This window comes from Poecilia formosa, unplaced genomic scaffold (assembly GCF_000485575.1).
Source record: "Poecilia formosa unplaced genomic scaffold, Poecilia_formosa-5.1.2 Scaffold190, whole genome shotgun sequence".
NCBI lineage: Eukaryota > Metazoa > Chordata > Actinopteri > Cyprinodontiformes > Poeciliidae > Poecilia > Poecilia formosa.
This window is the reverse complement of record NW_006800129.1, coordinates 56,723-73,606: the sequence shown is the minus strand read 5'-3', so window position 1 is coordinate 73,606 and position 16,884 is coordinate 56,723. Positions and strand designations below refer to the sequence as shown.

The window sequence follows — 16,884 nt, the reverse complement described above, 5'->3', positions numbered from 1 at the left end:
AACTTAGAGGAGATCAAACTGTTTTTGTTATGACTCCTTTGGAGTATATTGCCTTTAACTATTAGACAGGCCTCAGGTTCTAAGTCTCTTTTAAAAATCTTTCTTCATTAGGTTTTGATCCAGCATGAGCTGACATGTTATTTTTATTGCTTTTTTTTATTTTACGTAAGTGTTTTAATGTGACTGTTATAATGTGTGTATTTTGTCTGGATTTGTTTTTCTGTTATTTAGCATATAATAACATGCTCAATAACTGAGGCGTGGATTTCTGCAGCACCTCCATGGTTACCTTTTGGTTGCTTCTTACGTGCTCTCCTCTCCTGACCTTTTGGCTCAAGTGAACAGCCACGTCTAGGTAGCTTTGCAGTTATGCCAAATTTCCATTTTTAGATGATAGATTGAGCAGTGCTGTGTGAACTTTTCAAAACTAAGTAATTCTTTTCTTTAAAGCTAACTTTTCTTAAACCTTATCCACAACTTTCTTCTTGACTCTCATGCTGTTTTCTTTGGTGTTCACGATGCTGTTTGTTCAGTAATGTTTTCCAACGATTAAACTGAGCAGCTTTAAAGTGTGTTTAGGTGGGCTCTGATTAGTGATCACTGTACGTTACTTTTGAAGACTTCTGCTTGTACTAGTCTTTATTAAGGGATATGATAGTAACAATGGCAAAAACACATGCACAACACACCTCTCACATTTTTGTGAAAAAAAAAAAAAATGAATTCAGTGAAAATGTGCTGGACTTTTGCATAAAATCCCCAAAACACATCATTTGTTAAATGACAAAATTTGAAAAAAAAAAAAAAAGTTTAAAGAATGGGAATTGCAATGCAGTATAACCCCACGACTATTCTTGTCTTTAAAAGCATTCCTTTCTGCTTTTTTCAGTTACATTGTTTAAAACACCTCACATTTTGCAACTGCTTTTTCTGTACACCAGATTCCATTTGATTTTAGCAGGCCTCTCAGTGGGGACTTGTAAACATTTCTATCCGTTGCTCAGACAGATCCAGCTAATGGCTGCAGGTGTTTACAATACAGCAGCTTCTGACTGGGACCATAAAAAGGGGTTTGAATGAAAATCCACATCTTCCACTCTTCATCACTTTCTTTCAGTGTGTGATTCTTGGTGCTTTATTTCCTATGCTGCAGGGTTGGCGAGGTCAAATCCCCTCCAAAAGCTCCTCAGTTTGTGCCCAGAGAGGGGCAGACAAACCTGGACAGCACAAAAGGAACAGACCCCCTTTTGTTTAGTCCTTCGTGAGCCCGGTGACAGTCCCTGTAAACAGTGGGCACAAGCTGAGGCCAACCAGGGTGAGCTGCACTGAGGGGCCTTTGACAAGGGGAATTAAGGCAGAAAAGCAGAACAAACCATGTTTGAAAGCTCTGTCGCCGAAACGCATCGGATAAAGCTGTTGAAAGAATGGCCATGATTTTCCTTGAGTAAGTCACACTGAATGAAGGAACCAGGATTAACAAAGATACAGAGTGATGTTGGAGCCGCCACCTTAACGCGATTAAATGACTCGCGCCAAAAATTTCAGCTACATTGATGAATGTGAGGAGACAATGTCAGGACAAGCTGTGAAGCTTTTAAAAATAATATTTCTTCATCCTAAATGCTTTTTTTTCATGCTGTTGGCTTAGGGTTAGGCTTAGTCAAGCTAACTATTAAGCCAAAAAATTGGGACAGACTTTGTTTGGTGAGAGAAGAGACTTGAAATTATCTGTCTTCACAAATCACAATTTTGAACTAAATATGTACCTGTATCTTTAATTTCGACTCCAAGGGTGGACAACAACAACAACAACAACAACAACAACAACAACAACAACAACAACAACAAAAACGTCTTCTGCTTCTTTTTTTTTTTTTTTTTTAATTAAGCCCTTTGTCAGGATGAAATAAAAAATAGCAGTTTGGTCCATTTAGACCACATAATATTGTTACTGTCCAAAAGATGCTAATTACTAACAGTGAAATCTAACATGATCTGCTGAACTTTGGTTTTCTGTTTTGCTGCCTTCTGTTTGTTCTATGTTTTTTAGTGGATTTCTGTGTTTCATCAAGTTATTTGTTTCCTGCTCACCCGTATTCAGTTAATGTCTTAGTTTCTTCTCTTGATCTGCTTCTGCGTTGCTTCTGTGTGATCTCCAGTCAGCTCGCTCAGTTTACTCCTGTTCATTATCTGCCATAGCTGCTGCACATCCATTAGTCACGCATCTCTTCCTTGTGCCAACAATCTCCTCCACACTATTTATACTCATTTATACTATACTCACAGTCGGTTTCTCCTGTTTCTGTTTCCCCTTGTTTTGTCTGGTTGCTTTTCATTCATGTTTAGTCTTGTTTTGTAAGAGTTCATTTTGAGTAATTTATTCACTTTAATCTAATTTGAGTATGCCACCAAACCATGACATGAACATGTCTGATCACTTAAAATAACAATTTAGCTTTTTATCTGCTAGGAAATGAACAGAATGTTTTCAGCATTACCACTTTGATAATACAATAAAATAAAATAATGGACGTATAATCAATACAGACTTTTAATATAATGTTAAAATATGAAGTTTTAGTGATGTTATCTAGATTTTCATGGTAAGTCTTATTGACATTATCAAGCAATCTTTTTTTATCTGACAAACTTGATGTTGGTAAAAGGACCCAACAATTTTTGGTAATGTTAAAGCTGAACAATTACCACTTTGCTTTAATCTACTTTTGGTGGGAAAATCTATAACCCAGTGTGCTGAGTCACACTTTATAACCCAACCGTAAATGTGTCAAATCAACACAGGAAAAATATATTGAATTGTTTTCAACTCAGCAGTTTTAAGAGTGCAGGAGGACGTTGCTGCAGTAAAAGAGTTGTACTTTTAGAGTTTATTACTTAGATCACAAGCTTGTGGTATCTGTCGTCATCTGCTTGTACTTCTTCAGCTTGAGTTTGGTTTGTATATCAGTATTTAGCACAGAGCATTTCAACTGCACTTTAACGTTTCTCCCCTTCATCAGCAACTCCTCTCTGCACTGAAACAGGTTGGAGGAGGACACAAAGTTTCAAAGAAGACCACACAGAAGTGCAGTAAAACATCCCCGGACACAATTTAACACTCATGTACCATTGTCATCTGTTCGTCACATTGTTCTCTCTTTTTCTTTCTTTTTGTTTTTTGTTAAAAACCCATGTGCATTGCGAGAGATGCTGCTCTTCCTGTCTGCTTGGTTAACTCTGTTTAGGAGCTCAAAGCATGTGGTCAGAGGTCATATTAATATTTATTTCATGTGTTGCCTCAGAGAGCAGCAGGCAATAATGCTTTGAAGATCTGTGGACGCAGAAAGGCGGATGAGGTTTGGGGAAGTGGGTCTGTAGAGTAAATCTGTCTTAAAAAAAAAAAAGTCTTAAAAGGTTTAAATGTGGGGTTGGCTGCAAGGACACGATATGGTGGAGGCACATGTTCTTTTTTCCCTCCCCACTCATCCCAATCTGCCTGTCCAGTCCTCCTGGTTTTTGGCCTAACCCTGATGTGTACAGTGCACAAGCTGATGGCCTATTAAAACAGCCTAAGCAAGTGGAGCTTGGCTATTGCAAATGTTCCCCTTCTGGTATCTCGCACATCCAGGGGCCTCATGGACATATGAGACGCAGCTGTGAGACAAGCAGACAGAAAAAGAAAAAGAGTGGGTGGACATAAGAAAGAGCTTTGAAATAGGTCATTTTATGTCATACACTAGGGATTTGGTTATGATTATATTTATCCTTTAAAGCCTGATCCATTAAATATTAGTAGAAATATTCCACATTTTAAGTGACTTTTTGAATAAGTTGATACATATTACCCCTCGGATTTGTAATCTTTCATATTGTAAGTAATACAAACTGAGTTTATGGAAATGTATTTATTATTGCATTATCCGCAACCAAAAGAAATTATGTGACATAAATAAACATGGCTGAAGCAAAATAAATAAAAATAAAAATTAATGAGTTGTTGGATGGTATATCCCCATATCTTAAGAAATAAAATAATAGCAGCTACTTCATTTACACCGCAGATATCCTGAAAAATATGTAATGACAATTGAAATAATTTTGTTGTATTGATTTATTACAACTTCCTTTCTTTTTCAGTTTACTTCCTGGAAGTAAATTCATAACCGTGTTAAGTCAAGATTGAACTGTGAGTTTAACCAATGAGTTTAATTACCACCAAGGCAGACCATTATCAGTCCTGTAAAATTGGGAAATCGCTTTAATTTTAAGAACTTGTCTGAAACACGAAGTAGGCTAAAAATTTTTCCTAAAAGCAACACATGCTGTCTTGATGTAAAACAATTCAAGAGCAGTTGAGAAAGTTGAAGACTGACATCTATCAGTCTGAAAAAAAGCTTACAAAGCCATTGCTAAGAGGTTGAAGCTCAGGTGAAAACCACTGAACCATTAAGGTCCTATAGAGACTCCTGGAAGTAAGTCATGGCCCACATGACTAAGCAAATAAGCACAAATCAAGAACCCTCGCCCCAATAAGTGAGACCTCTGTATTGCTGAAAAACACACAATTATAGTGTCTGAGTAGCTTTGTTAAAATCTGGACTTAGACCTGATTGAAAAGCTGTGGGATGATGACCTAATGCAGGCCATTCAGCATCTAAACTCTTCAACGTGAGTTTCTCTCAACTCTGAAAAGATTCTTCCAGAGCTGTGACAAAGAATGTCATGTATCTCAGATGCTTGATGGCAGTCACTGCTACCAGCTAATAAGTTTTGTGTTCAGTAACCTGTTGTCACAGAACAGAATCGAATAGTCTTTTTCCATTAAAGAACCACATCATCAATTAAAATCATTTGCTTTTAAATTTTATTTATCTGAAACTTGGAAATGTACCTAAAAAAAAATAAATAAAAAATACAGATGAAATTTGTAATTGAGCAAAAACCTTTTCAAAGCGCCGCATCTTATACATAAAATGAAAAGTGACAGAAACCGGCAACTGCCACCCGACACTGGCCTTCACATGACGTCTATTTTATTAGTTTAGAATTGCCGTAACAAATGGGTTTCATCACATGTCATAATGAACTGTCAGGATTCTTTTGGTAAGAAATACAATATTACGTTATTTGAAACGCTGCACCTTGCAGGGCTCTTTGCCATCACTCACTACCTACTTTCGCCTGTATGAGGTATGTCCTGTCAGCTCTGTGTTTGTCTGCAACTGGATATGGCACTTGGGAAAACCGGAGTAGCTTGGATCTGATATATAGCCCTCAGCAGTGCAGCCAGACCCATCAGTTATAGCTGCTGGTGCTGACAGTCAGAGATACCATTTTAGTTAAGCTTTCCCTTAATGCCAGGCTTAGTTGTGCTTATTCTGTTGCAGGATGTTATCATTCAGGCACGCTGTCACTTGTGTCATCAGGTTTGACAGTGAGGCACACTGCAAACCCTGCCACATACTTACCACCGTCCATTACTGAGGTGTGTGGGCCTGATAAAGGTCCAGCCAGTTTAATGCAGCTCCAGGCTCTGGCTCCATTAAGATTCCTCTCTGTGTAGTGAGAGGCTTTGCCCCCTTGACTCTTGGTCCCATCACTCCATAAGGCCATGTGGATCTGTCAGTCAGACTGGACACAGGGTGATCTGTTAGCTCCTCTTTTGGGGATAGTGGTCATTAAAGAGAGGGCGGCATAGCCAAAATGACCAAAGCTGATGAGAACCAGACAAATGGGAGACCCAGAGGTATACTGTGTGAGTGTGTGTTTGGTGTGGGGGGCAACGGAGTAGGAGGTGGACGTGCTGAACTATGTGGATTGTGAAAGGAGGGCAGCTCTGCTTTCTATTTGTGAGGATTAGGTTGACAGATCTGTATTTAGTTTCGATGGGCCTCTAGCTGCAGCTAATCCCCCTCACCTGCAAAGAGTGCACCCCACCCCTCCTTCCACCTAGCTCTTTTCTTTCCTCTGACCCTGGAGCCCCCTGTTCCCCCCCCCTGAGTTCCCTCCTCTTGCCCAGCTCAAACACTCATCCCGAGACATGCATATGACTCGTTGCACTCTGTCTCCTCAGGTTAGGGCCTCACACTCGACGCAAATCTCTCTCTGGCCAAAGGAACAGCGGGGGTCTCGGGGCTTTCTGGGAAAGATGAAAAAGGACTCTGGCAACATGCGGTCTCTCACATATTAAGATTATTTTCAGCTTGAGTGAGGGGCTGCTCATCATCTCTAAAAGATAGCAATTACAAAGATATTAAGAGCCAATGCATCGGAAGCAGCTTGTCACAGCCACTCAGGGAAAAAGGGAGAACTTTAGGAAGTACTCAGGTTCAGGTCGGGGGTATGGACCCCTATTTTTATAGATCTTGGTTCACACACTCTGACCAGGCCTTCACACTGAGAAAGAAAGACAACAGTGCCACTGAAAACACACACTCAGCATGCCTGCTAACAGGTCTAAAAGCTGAGGACACTGGAGAACTTAATATTCAACGGAGCTCATTTTTATTTTTATTTATTCAGAATGAAGCAACATATTAGCTAAATGACGCAACAAAGAACCAGAAACAGATTTAAAAGTTTGTTGATGATAGAAAACATGCACATTATTACGGTTGTCACATTTTGTTAAAGTCATTTTATTGTTTGGGTTTCAAACAGCTGAAATTAGTCAACCACACAGTAAACTAACTCCTTATAATGAAGGGATTATAACATCTCATTCAAATCTATAACACATGTTGGCATGTGTTGTCGTTGCATTTTCAAAATGATGCTTAAAAATTCATTCCACGTGTCCGAGATGAAACGATGCATATTAGTTTCTTCGATGTGGACTTTCACCACAGCAAAAAAAAGCCCCCACCCACATCCTTCTAAAACCACCATAGAAACACACGCAAACAGCAGGACACGCATATTCAGCAGACACACCTTGGACAAGTAGCAGCAGGCTCAGATAGAACGTCTCATTATTGAGGCCCACAGAGGGTGCTAATGGGAATTTTTTCCTTGCACTAGCCAATGTTGGCTTATTACCTTAAACCACTACAGCCCACACACATTCTTGGATCTTAATAATGGACAGAGCTACAAGATGAGTAATAACTATCGGCTTGTGAAAAGAAAAAAAAAATTGATTTGTGACCTACTTACTTAGTTGTCAAGCATTTTTAAGAGATACAATTAAAAGTGTACACAATAATGCCATAGTAAAATATTTATACACTAGGGTTATATTCATATTTTCTGAAAGTTTCAATGTATTTTGCAGACAATATTTGATATACCAGTTGTTGCAATTGGAACTAAAAAGTATTGCCAGTATGTCCAGATGGACAGCCATATTTTGGTAGGTTTAAAATGTGCCACAGTCTTTCCATTTTTGCAAGATGAATTGAAAAGCACTTTTTAGGGGAATCAGAATAGATGGGGTAAATACAAGTCCAGACCACATGTCTTTTTTTTTTATTAAAACATGTTGAAAATAACGTAGCCTATAATTTTTGCAATTTTGCACTAATGTAGGTATAATACTTAAACTTAAAAATATTTATATTTTTTTCAATAATTTTATTCATAAAAGCAACATTGTAAGAAGTGTTTTTATACTAAAATTATTTTTATTTGTCCTCGTCCAATAACCGCAGGAGGCAATCAGTCTCAGCTGCGTTTAACCGCGAGATTTGAGGTACAAGCTAACCACGGAGGTAAACGGTCAGACAGCTGTTAGCTTCTTTTTAGTTGGTTAGACAGAAACATAATGAGTGCTTTTGAAGCACAGTTGTTTTCTGAAATCGACAAGCTTCGTGTTCAGCTGTTGAACAATGTCGACATTATAGCAGAGAACCAGCGTGCTGTGGAGGAAATCAGTCAGTAAGTTCGCTTTTATTTCTGTTACTGAAGTTCAGTGAACGGTGTTAGCGTTAGCCAGCTTGCTTATTTATTTTTATTTTTTCATTTTACTCAAAGAAGAGGAGCGATGCTTGATAATGATTTTACTCAAGTAAAAGTTAAAAGTATGGTGTCCTACAATTACTCCTAAAAGTTTTTTTTTTTTTAACAATTACTTACAAAACTGACTTTCTGATTACGCTCAGCATTAAATCACATTGCAGTGATGCAGGGCACGCTGTACTTTTTAGTGCTCTTTTGCTTCTGTCATTTTGTCAACGCATATATTGATTACCATTAATTTTCTACATACAAACATTTGTTTTAGTTCAGCAAAAGTAACAGCTATGAATAATTAAATAAAACAAATAAACTTGTGAAATGGGAAAAATAAGTTAACAGGCGAGGCGAGGTATGCGTCATTGTCGCTGTTTTCCTCGCATAAATTTGATGCATTTGTCAAAGATCAGAAGATATTTTATTAATTGCTTTTATTTTGTTTAATCCAGGGATGAAATTTTAACTCAAATTGAAGGTGTAATCCTGGGAATAATGACCAGTCTGTCCAGAGATGAAGTACCTATCCTGGTACTGCCCAACAGATCTAGTTGGGCCAATATCAGGTAAACCTGATTTGAACCCATGACGACACGAGCCATTTTTATTTCTGCCATATTCCAGTCAGTGGCCTCACAGATATGCAGCTCATAGTTTGTGAACAGGTTTTACAAAATTTTGTGATTAAGTCAAGCTTATAGAGTTGACATTAATGTGATTGCATATTCAGGTGTTTTAAGTGTTTTTACTGATGCTTTTTATTTTTTTTCTAAGTTCTGACCTAGCCTTTCTCCTTGCAATGAAATAAGTTCTTGGCACCTCCTTGAAATACTTTTGGCCACATATCCACTTCACCAATAGAAGATTATTGGTGAAGTGAACTACACTTGGAACTTGCAAACCAAGGTTTTAAAAACTTACAATTTCAGAATTGCTAACAGATTTCTTCATGCAATTTTCACACTTCATAGAACATTTGATTAGATTCTGGAGAAAGTACTAAGGTAATGCTTTCTCTAAAGCTACCATAACAGTTTTTTCTGCTTGTATGGAACACAGAGTAACACAGCACTGTCCATTTTGCATGACACAGCTGTCTGAATGAATGCTTCTATGCTGTTGTCTCACTTTCTAGAAAGATGAATACACATACTTACAAAAAATATTAAAGACAATATTATTATACCTTTAATAATCAAAACGCTACAGTATTTTAACTGCAGTTGGTATTATTACTTTTTTTTTGGTTGAAATTCTAAAAAGGATCATGTTAAACATTTTAGTAATACATTCTCAGTCAGTTCAGTAATACTAAAATACTGTTGTGTATATAGTCTGAATTATCATACCATAATAATCTCATTCTAGGCCATGACTTGACAGTAAATAAGTGTGTATTTATTGGTTGTGAAGCCATGATTGTTCACTGTGCGGAGGGTGAGCTTAACATTTCAAACACAAGCACAAAGAAACATCAAATAAATTAAAATACGCACACTAAACATTAACATGAAACGAATTTTGAAATTTATTGAAATGTACTGAACTTGCCAAGTTGCAAATAAAATTACAGCAATACAATAAACATTCAAAGGAGTGGGTAGAAGTATAAATTTATTAAAACCCTTCTCCAGCAACATCACAAAATGATCCCAACCTATTTAAAAGTATTGTACAGTACAAAATGATGATTACATTTTGTTCATTTTCTTAAGAGGAACTAAGCAGTGCGGTCAGACTGGATTTGCATAATATATGCCCTGTTCAGTCAACGCGATTGAAGCTTTAATAGTTTCCTGTTCAAAAAAAGATGACAGTGATAAGTAAGATTTGTGCCTACACATGCAAACCCATAAAAAGCTTTAAAATGACTGGGTTGTGGCGATCTCATGTCATCAGCAGAGACTCGCTGTCAGTCTTCTTTGGATCAAAACTTGTCACTTTCGAACTTATTTTTTTTGTAAAAATGTAAAAAACTGAAAACAAAGTCATGAGTGTGAGGTAAACTGGAATCTTCTCACAGGTGGCTCTAAAAATAAACATACAGACTGTAGAGTAAATGGCTTCTTGTAACTTTTATTTTTTTGCGTTTGTTCCAAAGTTTTGACAGTGCTGTCGGACTTCAGATGAGTTCAGAGCATTCTGTCACCTCCATTAGGAGCGACTGTCCTTCATCTGTTACTAAATTTGGTGAGAAAATGCCCACACTTCTTCCACATCAGCTTCAAATTGAACTCTCCCACTTGTTTTTAGTCAAAAGTTCTTTCCAGCTGTGTGGTTCTTCATGTGGCTTTAATTTGTATTCATTATAAACATATGAATAAACTGCGAGACGGCAGTAAAAGTCAGACTTAGTTTTAGGTGACAAATTGGCAGAGACAGAACATGTTGAAAGAGGCTTTTAAGGATCAGTTCACATGGAAAAGAGCAGATTATTTTCTGGGTCTCTTTTCTCCTCCTGTCTTGTAAAACGAGAAAAGAATTGATGATTGTGAGTAAAACATAAATAACAAAACATGTCTTTCTTTCTCTGTTCAAAGCGCAAATTCTGAAGATTCTTTCCGTCATCTACAGGCTGGTGCAGAGCAACTCTTATGCTACGAAAAGGTCACTTGTCGTCAATGACTTTCCCAAAAGCCAAATAATAATAATAATATTAAAAAAGTCTCTTCCTTTACATTCCTATATCCTTGTTTAGTGGTTTTACAAAGAAAAGTTGGCATTTCTTAAATGTGCTCACTTTGAAGTTTTCTTCCACAGAGACATATATTACAACAACATACAGCTGTTTCGGTCACAGAGAACTGTGGATAGCATAATAGATGACATCTCCTGCATGCTGAAGGTTCCTCGCAGATCACTACATGTGGTAAGTGTGCATATTCATTTCAGTCTGACAGATGGTTTACATAATTCAGTGACTGCTTGGCAGAAAATGCAAACCTCTTATATTAAAAGCTTGTAGCAGAATTCTTTTGGATATTAGCTAAAATCTAACATATGAAATCTTTTAGATTAGTGCCATATTTCATTTTTGCTCCACTTCATAGTTCAGGAAACACCTGTGAAGCAAATAATGGTTTTACTGATCAAAGAAAGATAGAATTGATGTGGAGTTCAAAAAGTCAGTGCTCTAAAAAGCCATGTATAGCCATATGTCACATTGTATGTGTTTGTGTGTGTTTGTGTAATGTTGGTCTGCAGTTGGCCACATCCAAGGGCTTAATTTCTGGTGATCTGTGTTATTTGGAGGAGGATGGAACAAGAGTTGACTGCCACCCCAGCTCAGCAGTAAGTTTCCCAAAATATAAAACACACTTCCTCTAATATCAATAACCCTTCCTGGATATTCAACAGATCTAACGCTTCATATGGGTTGAATATTTAGCGATTTTGGATAGCCACAAACTTCAAAAAATATTACGGTTTTTCATGATAGCCCAACTCAATTTCTGTTTACCCCCTGAGACAACACTTTGCAGAACCACATTTCTACTTAAACATAGCCTCCTTTCTTTTTTTTTCTTTTTTTTTTGGTATATCTCCACTAGCTTTATACATCCAGAGACTAATATTTAGGGGCATTTTCTTGGCACAGATTCTTACTTTGATTTAGGTCCGGACTTTGATTGAGCCGTTTTAATGCACAAATTTACTTTGATCTACAGTCAGACTTTATGTTGAGGGTTGCTGTCCTGCTGGGAGGCGAACCATTGCCCCAGTTTCAAGACTTTTGCACCCTTTAAACATATTTGTTTCAGCATTGCCTTTTATTTAGCTCATCTTCCCATCAACTCTGACACGCTATCCCAGCTAAACAATTACATGTGTCCTCATCACTTCAACTACCAAACAGTACATGGCATGCTAGTAATCGTCCATGATCCATCCATCTATTCAATCTAAAATTTTGCTTTCAGAAACAACATAGTGTGTAGAACTTATTATAACATTTGAATAATAACCTGCAACGGGGATTAAATTAACTCCACATATATGTGCAGATGTTAAGAATTGGCCATGCCTGTTTGTTTTGTTCCGCAGTACCGGTTTCTGTTATGCATGAAGAGAAATAATGAGGAAAACAACCTAATGACCTATTAAAAGCTTAGTTTAAACATTCTGCTCTCCATGGTTACACTTTCCATTACATAAAAGAGCAAAGTGCAAATAGGGTCACGATGTGCAATGACTAAAATGAATTAGCGATACAACACGGACATACATGCTTGAACAATCTCTTAAACTTCTTTCTCTGTCAGCACATTTTCAGACGCAGTAAAAGGACTCTTATTAACTCCATGTGTCGAATGTAAAATAAATAAATAAATAAAAATTCTCATTAAAAGTATTTATGATAGTTTACTTTGTAACAAATGCTCTGCTTAAATGTTTCCCCACATCATACAGCACTATTTAAGTAAGGCAATTAGGCAGCTTCTGTGTTGCTATTTTATGCCTCATTGGCACTTTTTCCAGCACATTGCTGTCACCAGCTCACCATATGGTCTTGTACTGTTGACAGGAGCATTCTCAGTGCACGTCTCAGTATTACACACTATGCAAAATTTGCTGTACAGCTCCATGATATGTCAACATCTCCACATGGATCCTTTTTGGAGAATCAAACTGACTTCATCAGACGTAAACCAGCATGTAAAGCCCTGTATTTGTTTTGGTTGTTTTTTTTTGTTTTGTTTTTTTCAGGCTGTTTCCATTTCCGCAAACATCGGTGGAATTAGAAGTATCCTTTAAAATCCAGCTCAGTCTTAAGTATACATATTGGACAAAATGTGTCTTATTTATTAAAGTCTTAATTATTTTCAGATATTATATCATCAGCTAAATTTATCATGATTGTAGAGAAGGATGCAACATTCCAGAGGCTGCTAGATGATGACCTCTGCACAAAGCTTTCTCCTTGCATCCTAATCACAGTTTGTATTTAAAGAACAAAACATGTGGCCTTTTTTAATGTAACTCTAATCGCAATAAATTTTGTACTGATTTTGTGTGAGTCAGGGTAAAGGTGTGCCAGATGTGAACAGCAGACTGATGGTGAGAAAGCTGTGGGATACGTTACACATTCCCATCTTTGCCCTGGTGGATGCTGACCCTCATGGTACAGATGAGTTATCTGAATGCAGATCAGCTTAACTCTCACGCATGCTTTGCATAGCTCACCACATCTATCAGGATGGCTCCCTTTTCATCTTTTGACACACACAGCTGGGTTGCATGTCTTGCTTAGTCAGCACATATTAGCATCTATACAGAACAGTACTTTGCAAAAATATCCATACTGCCACACACCTCCATGTATTTTATTGTGATTTTATGTGGTAGACCAACACAAGGCTGTGCATAATTGGAACATGCACGGAAAATTACACTGGGTTTTCTTTTCTTTTTTTTTTTACTATTAAAGGTGTGAAAAGTTTGGAATACGTTCGTGTTCATCACCCGTGAATCAGTCATTTGTACTGCACATTTCACTACCTAGCTGCAGGTCTTTCAGGGGTCTTCTGTTCTAGCTTTTCACATTTAAAGAGTAAAAAAAACAAGTTTGCAGGGTTAAGGTTATTGTCAAGCTGAAGAATCTCTGCTCCATGTCAACAGGTTTTCTTGAGTACAGTTCTGTAGCTACATAGATCTGAAGAGAGACTCATCAGGGCTAACCTTCTAGGTTGAGGAGAAGGGCAGCTCACATCTTTGCAGACCTCACATATTCTGGAAACTATTTGGACATTTACCTTTGGGTCATGGCTACAAAACATTGTTTTTAAAAACCAGCCATCACAGAGTTAGCTTCCTCCCCGTTCATTCTGACCAGCTTCCGTGTCTGGTGGGAAAACGAGCTTCCTCACAGCATGATTCCAGCAGCATGTTTCACCGTGAGGAAGGTGTGTTCACAGTGACGTGGTGATGCATACCACTTTTTTTCCTATTGTAATTTTATTTCACTTCACAGTTATGTGTTAATTTGTTTTTGTTCTATAAAATCTTGATAAAATCCATTTAAGTGCGTCGGTGTAACATGAACATTTAGAGAACTACAGATATTTTTGCAAAGCACTGTGCTTAGTTTGGCTATTAGTACCTCTCCCCTCGGAAACTCTTGATACTTTCAACCTTGTTCTAGTTGCATGGCCAGACACACATGTAATGTTTTATTCTGGTCAAAGTTCTGTTTCACGTCTCAGAGGATAATTCCTCTGGTATGTCGGTGTCTGTCTCTCTCTGAATGTTTTCAGGCATTGAGATCATGTGTATCTACAAGTATGGATCAGTGGTAAGAGTTGTGCTATTTCTATACTCTGCAACGCTCCATTCGGCGTCTGATAAAGGACAAACTCAAGTCTCAGAATGTTTACAGTAGCTGTGTGTGGAGTGATCATTTTTAGGAAGTGGATTGACTGCATTTTCATTGGTTATGTTTGTGTATCCATCCCTGTTTTATTTGTAAATCATTCTTGAACATAAAACCACATTGAATATGTGTGCATTGGGGAGATTTTGTGTAATTGAGTGGTTTCTCCGCAGTCAATGTCATTTGAAGCCCACAGTCTGACCGTCCCAAGCGTTATGTGGCTTGGCCTTCTCCCTTCTGACCTGCAGAGGTTTGGAATCACAATTTGCTACTTCCTATTTCCTCCTCCTGCCTCCAATTGGAATTATATTCAGAGGACATTTAGATTGTTTGTTTTGGTTTCAGTTGCTGTTTACCTCTTTTTTTCCCCTCAAGGGACTGCACTTGAGACTGTATGGCATTTTAAGTATACATCAGTTTCAACAAATTTAGGGGGGAAAAAAAGCTTTTTGAGATGTATTTAATTGTAGTCTGCATCTTTTTCTTGTTTTCTTTCTCTGACCTAATTCCTTATTTTGTGTCTTACAAATCCAGAAATGTTTGGCAGAAGAAATAGTTTTAGGTGATTACGCCAATTAGTAATGTGACATTAAAATTACTTGCCTTAGGTTAAGGGTTCCTGAGGATTCCCTGATTCCTCTAACCAAGGCAGATGAAAACAAGCTCAACAGTCTGCTGAAGAGGCCGTACTTAACCAGCCAACCAGACTGGTGCAAAGAGGTGAGTGAAAATAAAGTGCAGCAAAAGAGAAAAACAAACTTTTTTTTTTTTCCTTTTAAGTTATTTAGCCTCACATTAAATTAGGTGTATTGGTAAAACATTCAACTCAGCATGTGATTCCAATAAACAAATCAAATAAGGCAATTTGAATAGCTCAGCACAACTAATTTTGCAACTGAGCCAACTGCTGTGTAAAGGTCGTCAGTTCAATAAAGTTCTTGGGTTTGTTTGGTGCAGCCTCCTTTTTTAAATTAAAGGAAAGAGTTTAAATGAAATTTAGACAACTACGATGGCCATTTTGTCATCCAACACATCCCTTTTCTCTCAAGGGGTGTGTTGGTGGATTTTGAGGTGTGCTTGGGATCACTGTCCTGCTGATGGATCGAATGAAGGCCAAACTTCAACTTCCACACTGACACCAGGTGACTCCAAGTGCGTTTTAATAGTCTGTTAAATCCATGTTTTCCCCCAAGCTACAGGCTTTACTGAGGCGCCATCATAGCTCATTGTAAGCATAGTGGAAACGATTTTAATGTGTCTTCGTTCTTCCTCCTTGAGACATAGCGCTGATCCTCAGTCCTGACAAGTTCCAGGGTTTTTCTTCATCATCCGACTGAACCTATTCTCAGCTGGAACTAACTACGTATTTTGTTTCAATAGTGCTGTGCGCCATCGATACCTTCCCCTTTAAGCTACGTTCATGTAGAGTAGCCACTGTTTCCTTAACTTAATCATGCGGACCGCATCTTCGGAAAAACGTAGGGCTTTTGCTAACCATTTGCATTATTTTGCCATTTTCTGGTCTTTGAATGGTTAAATAATGCTCTTGACTTAGCTTCACTTCTAATATTGGTTGATTTCTTTAAGCCTTTGTGGTTTGCACCAGGTGTGTCTTAGACCAGACCTGATTTGCAAATTTAAGGACTGCTTTAGTGAAATTTGTTTGGTTTAAGTTTTGAATCTAGATTTAAAATAATTAATACTTAATATGTGTTATATTGCTTACTTATGCAGTTCATTTGTACTTTGTTTATTGCAAACACCTGCTTTTTTATTTTACTAATATACCTAATTTCCATTAGAGAGTCATTCTAGAACAGAAAAAATCTGGTCTAACTACTTCTGTTTGCACATCTAAATAATTCTGTAGAACAAGTTCATCAAAAAAAAAAACAATTTAAAACAATAGGTATATGTTAGGAAGCTGGTGCAAGAATCTCACTGTTTTTTAAAAGGACAAAGTCCTTCAGAGTTTTGAGCTTTTCTTATGTGACACATTACCAAGGAATGTGTGTGAGAGGATAAAAATTAAAACATGTTTGTACAGCTTCCTCTTCCATACCTCTTTAAAGTTGTTTGCTTGCCTGTTGTAGATTGAGCTGATGCAGCAGAGTAAAGTTAAGGCTGAACTACAGTCCTTGTCCTCCATAGCTCCAGACTTCCTCACCAACATCTATCTGCCTAATAAGCTTCGATATGGAGGCTGGGTATGAACACTGGTTCTGCTTAGAGGAATAGCTGGTACTGGTACTGTGAAGTCATTTTCAAATAGGTTCTGTATCTGTTCTGCTGTATCTTATTGAATGGATTAGAAAATGATTTAAGGTCATTGTGTTTGCAGCTTTTAAATGTGCCTATTATTGCATGTGTGTTTAGAGTGTGATTTGTATAATTTGTTGTGATGTGCTTTCATAAAGCAATATTCTCCTAATGCATAAGAAATGTATGGATACTGTCTGTGTATCATCTGATAAGTTTTAGTTGTGGACTGTGTGTATTCATATATTCAATGACAAAATAGGAAATCCATTTGTTTTAATAAATAGCACCTATCATCCTTTGCA

At 37.5% G+C, this 16,884-nt stretch overlaps 1 protein-coding gene across 3 annotated transcripts; it reads left to right on the top strand.

The window, feature by feature from the left end:
* The first annotated feature begins 7,667 nt into the window (after window positions 1-7,667).
* Window positions 7,668-16,881, top strand: spo11 (SPO11 initiator of meiotic double stranded breaks). Of its 3 annotated transcripts, none has more exons than XR_001663985.1 (14): window positions 7,668-7,875; window positions 8,403-8,516; window positions 10,052-10,140; window positions 10,491-10,557; window positions 10,711-10,819; window positions 11,155-11,241; window positions 12,658-12,694; window positions 12,778-12,887; window positions 12,973-13,072; window positions 14,205-14,242; window positions 14,494-14,570; window positions 14,929-15,040; window positions 15,370-15,472; window positions 16,414-16,501. XR_001663985.1 is itself a non-coding variant. In XM_007566283.2 (13 exons), the coding sequence occupies exons 1-13, from the start codon at window positions 7,763-7,765 to the stop codon at window positions 16,531-16,533; spliced, it is 1,173 nt and encodes a 390-aa protein (XP_007566345.1). In that variant the 5' UTR covers window positions 7,668-7,762; the 3' UTR covers window positions 16,534-16,881. The 3 variants fall into 3 exon arrangements, 1 of the variants encoding a protein (XP_007566345.1); XR_477292.2 differs by having other exon boundaries at window positions 15,370-15,462; window positions 16,414-16,497; XM_007566283.2 differs by lacking the exon at window positions 15,370-15,472 and having other exon boundaries at window positions 16,414-16,881.
* Window positions 16,882-16,884: the final 3 nt, after the last annotated feature.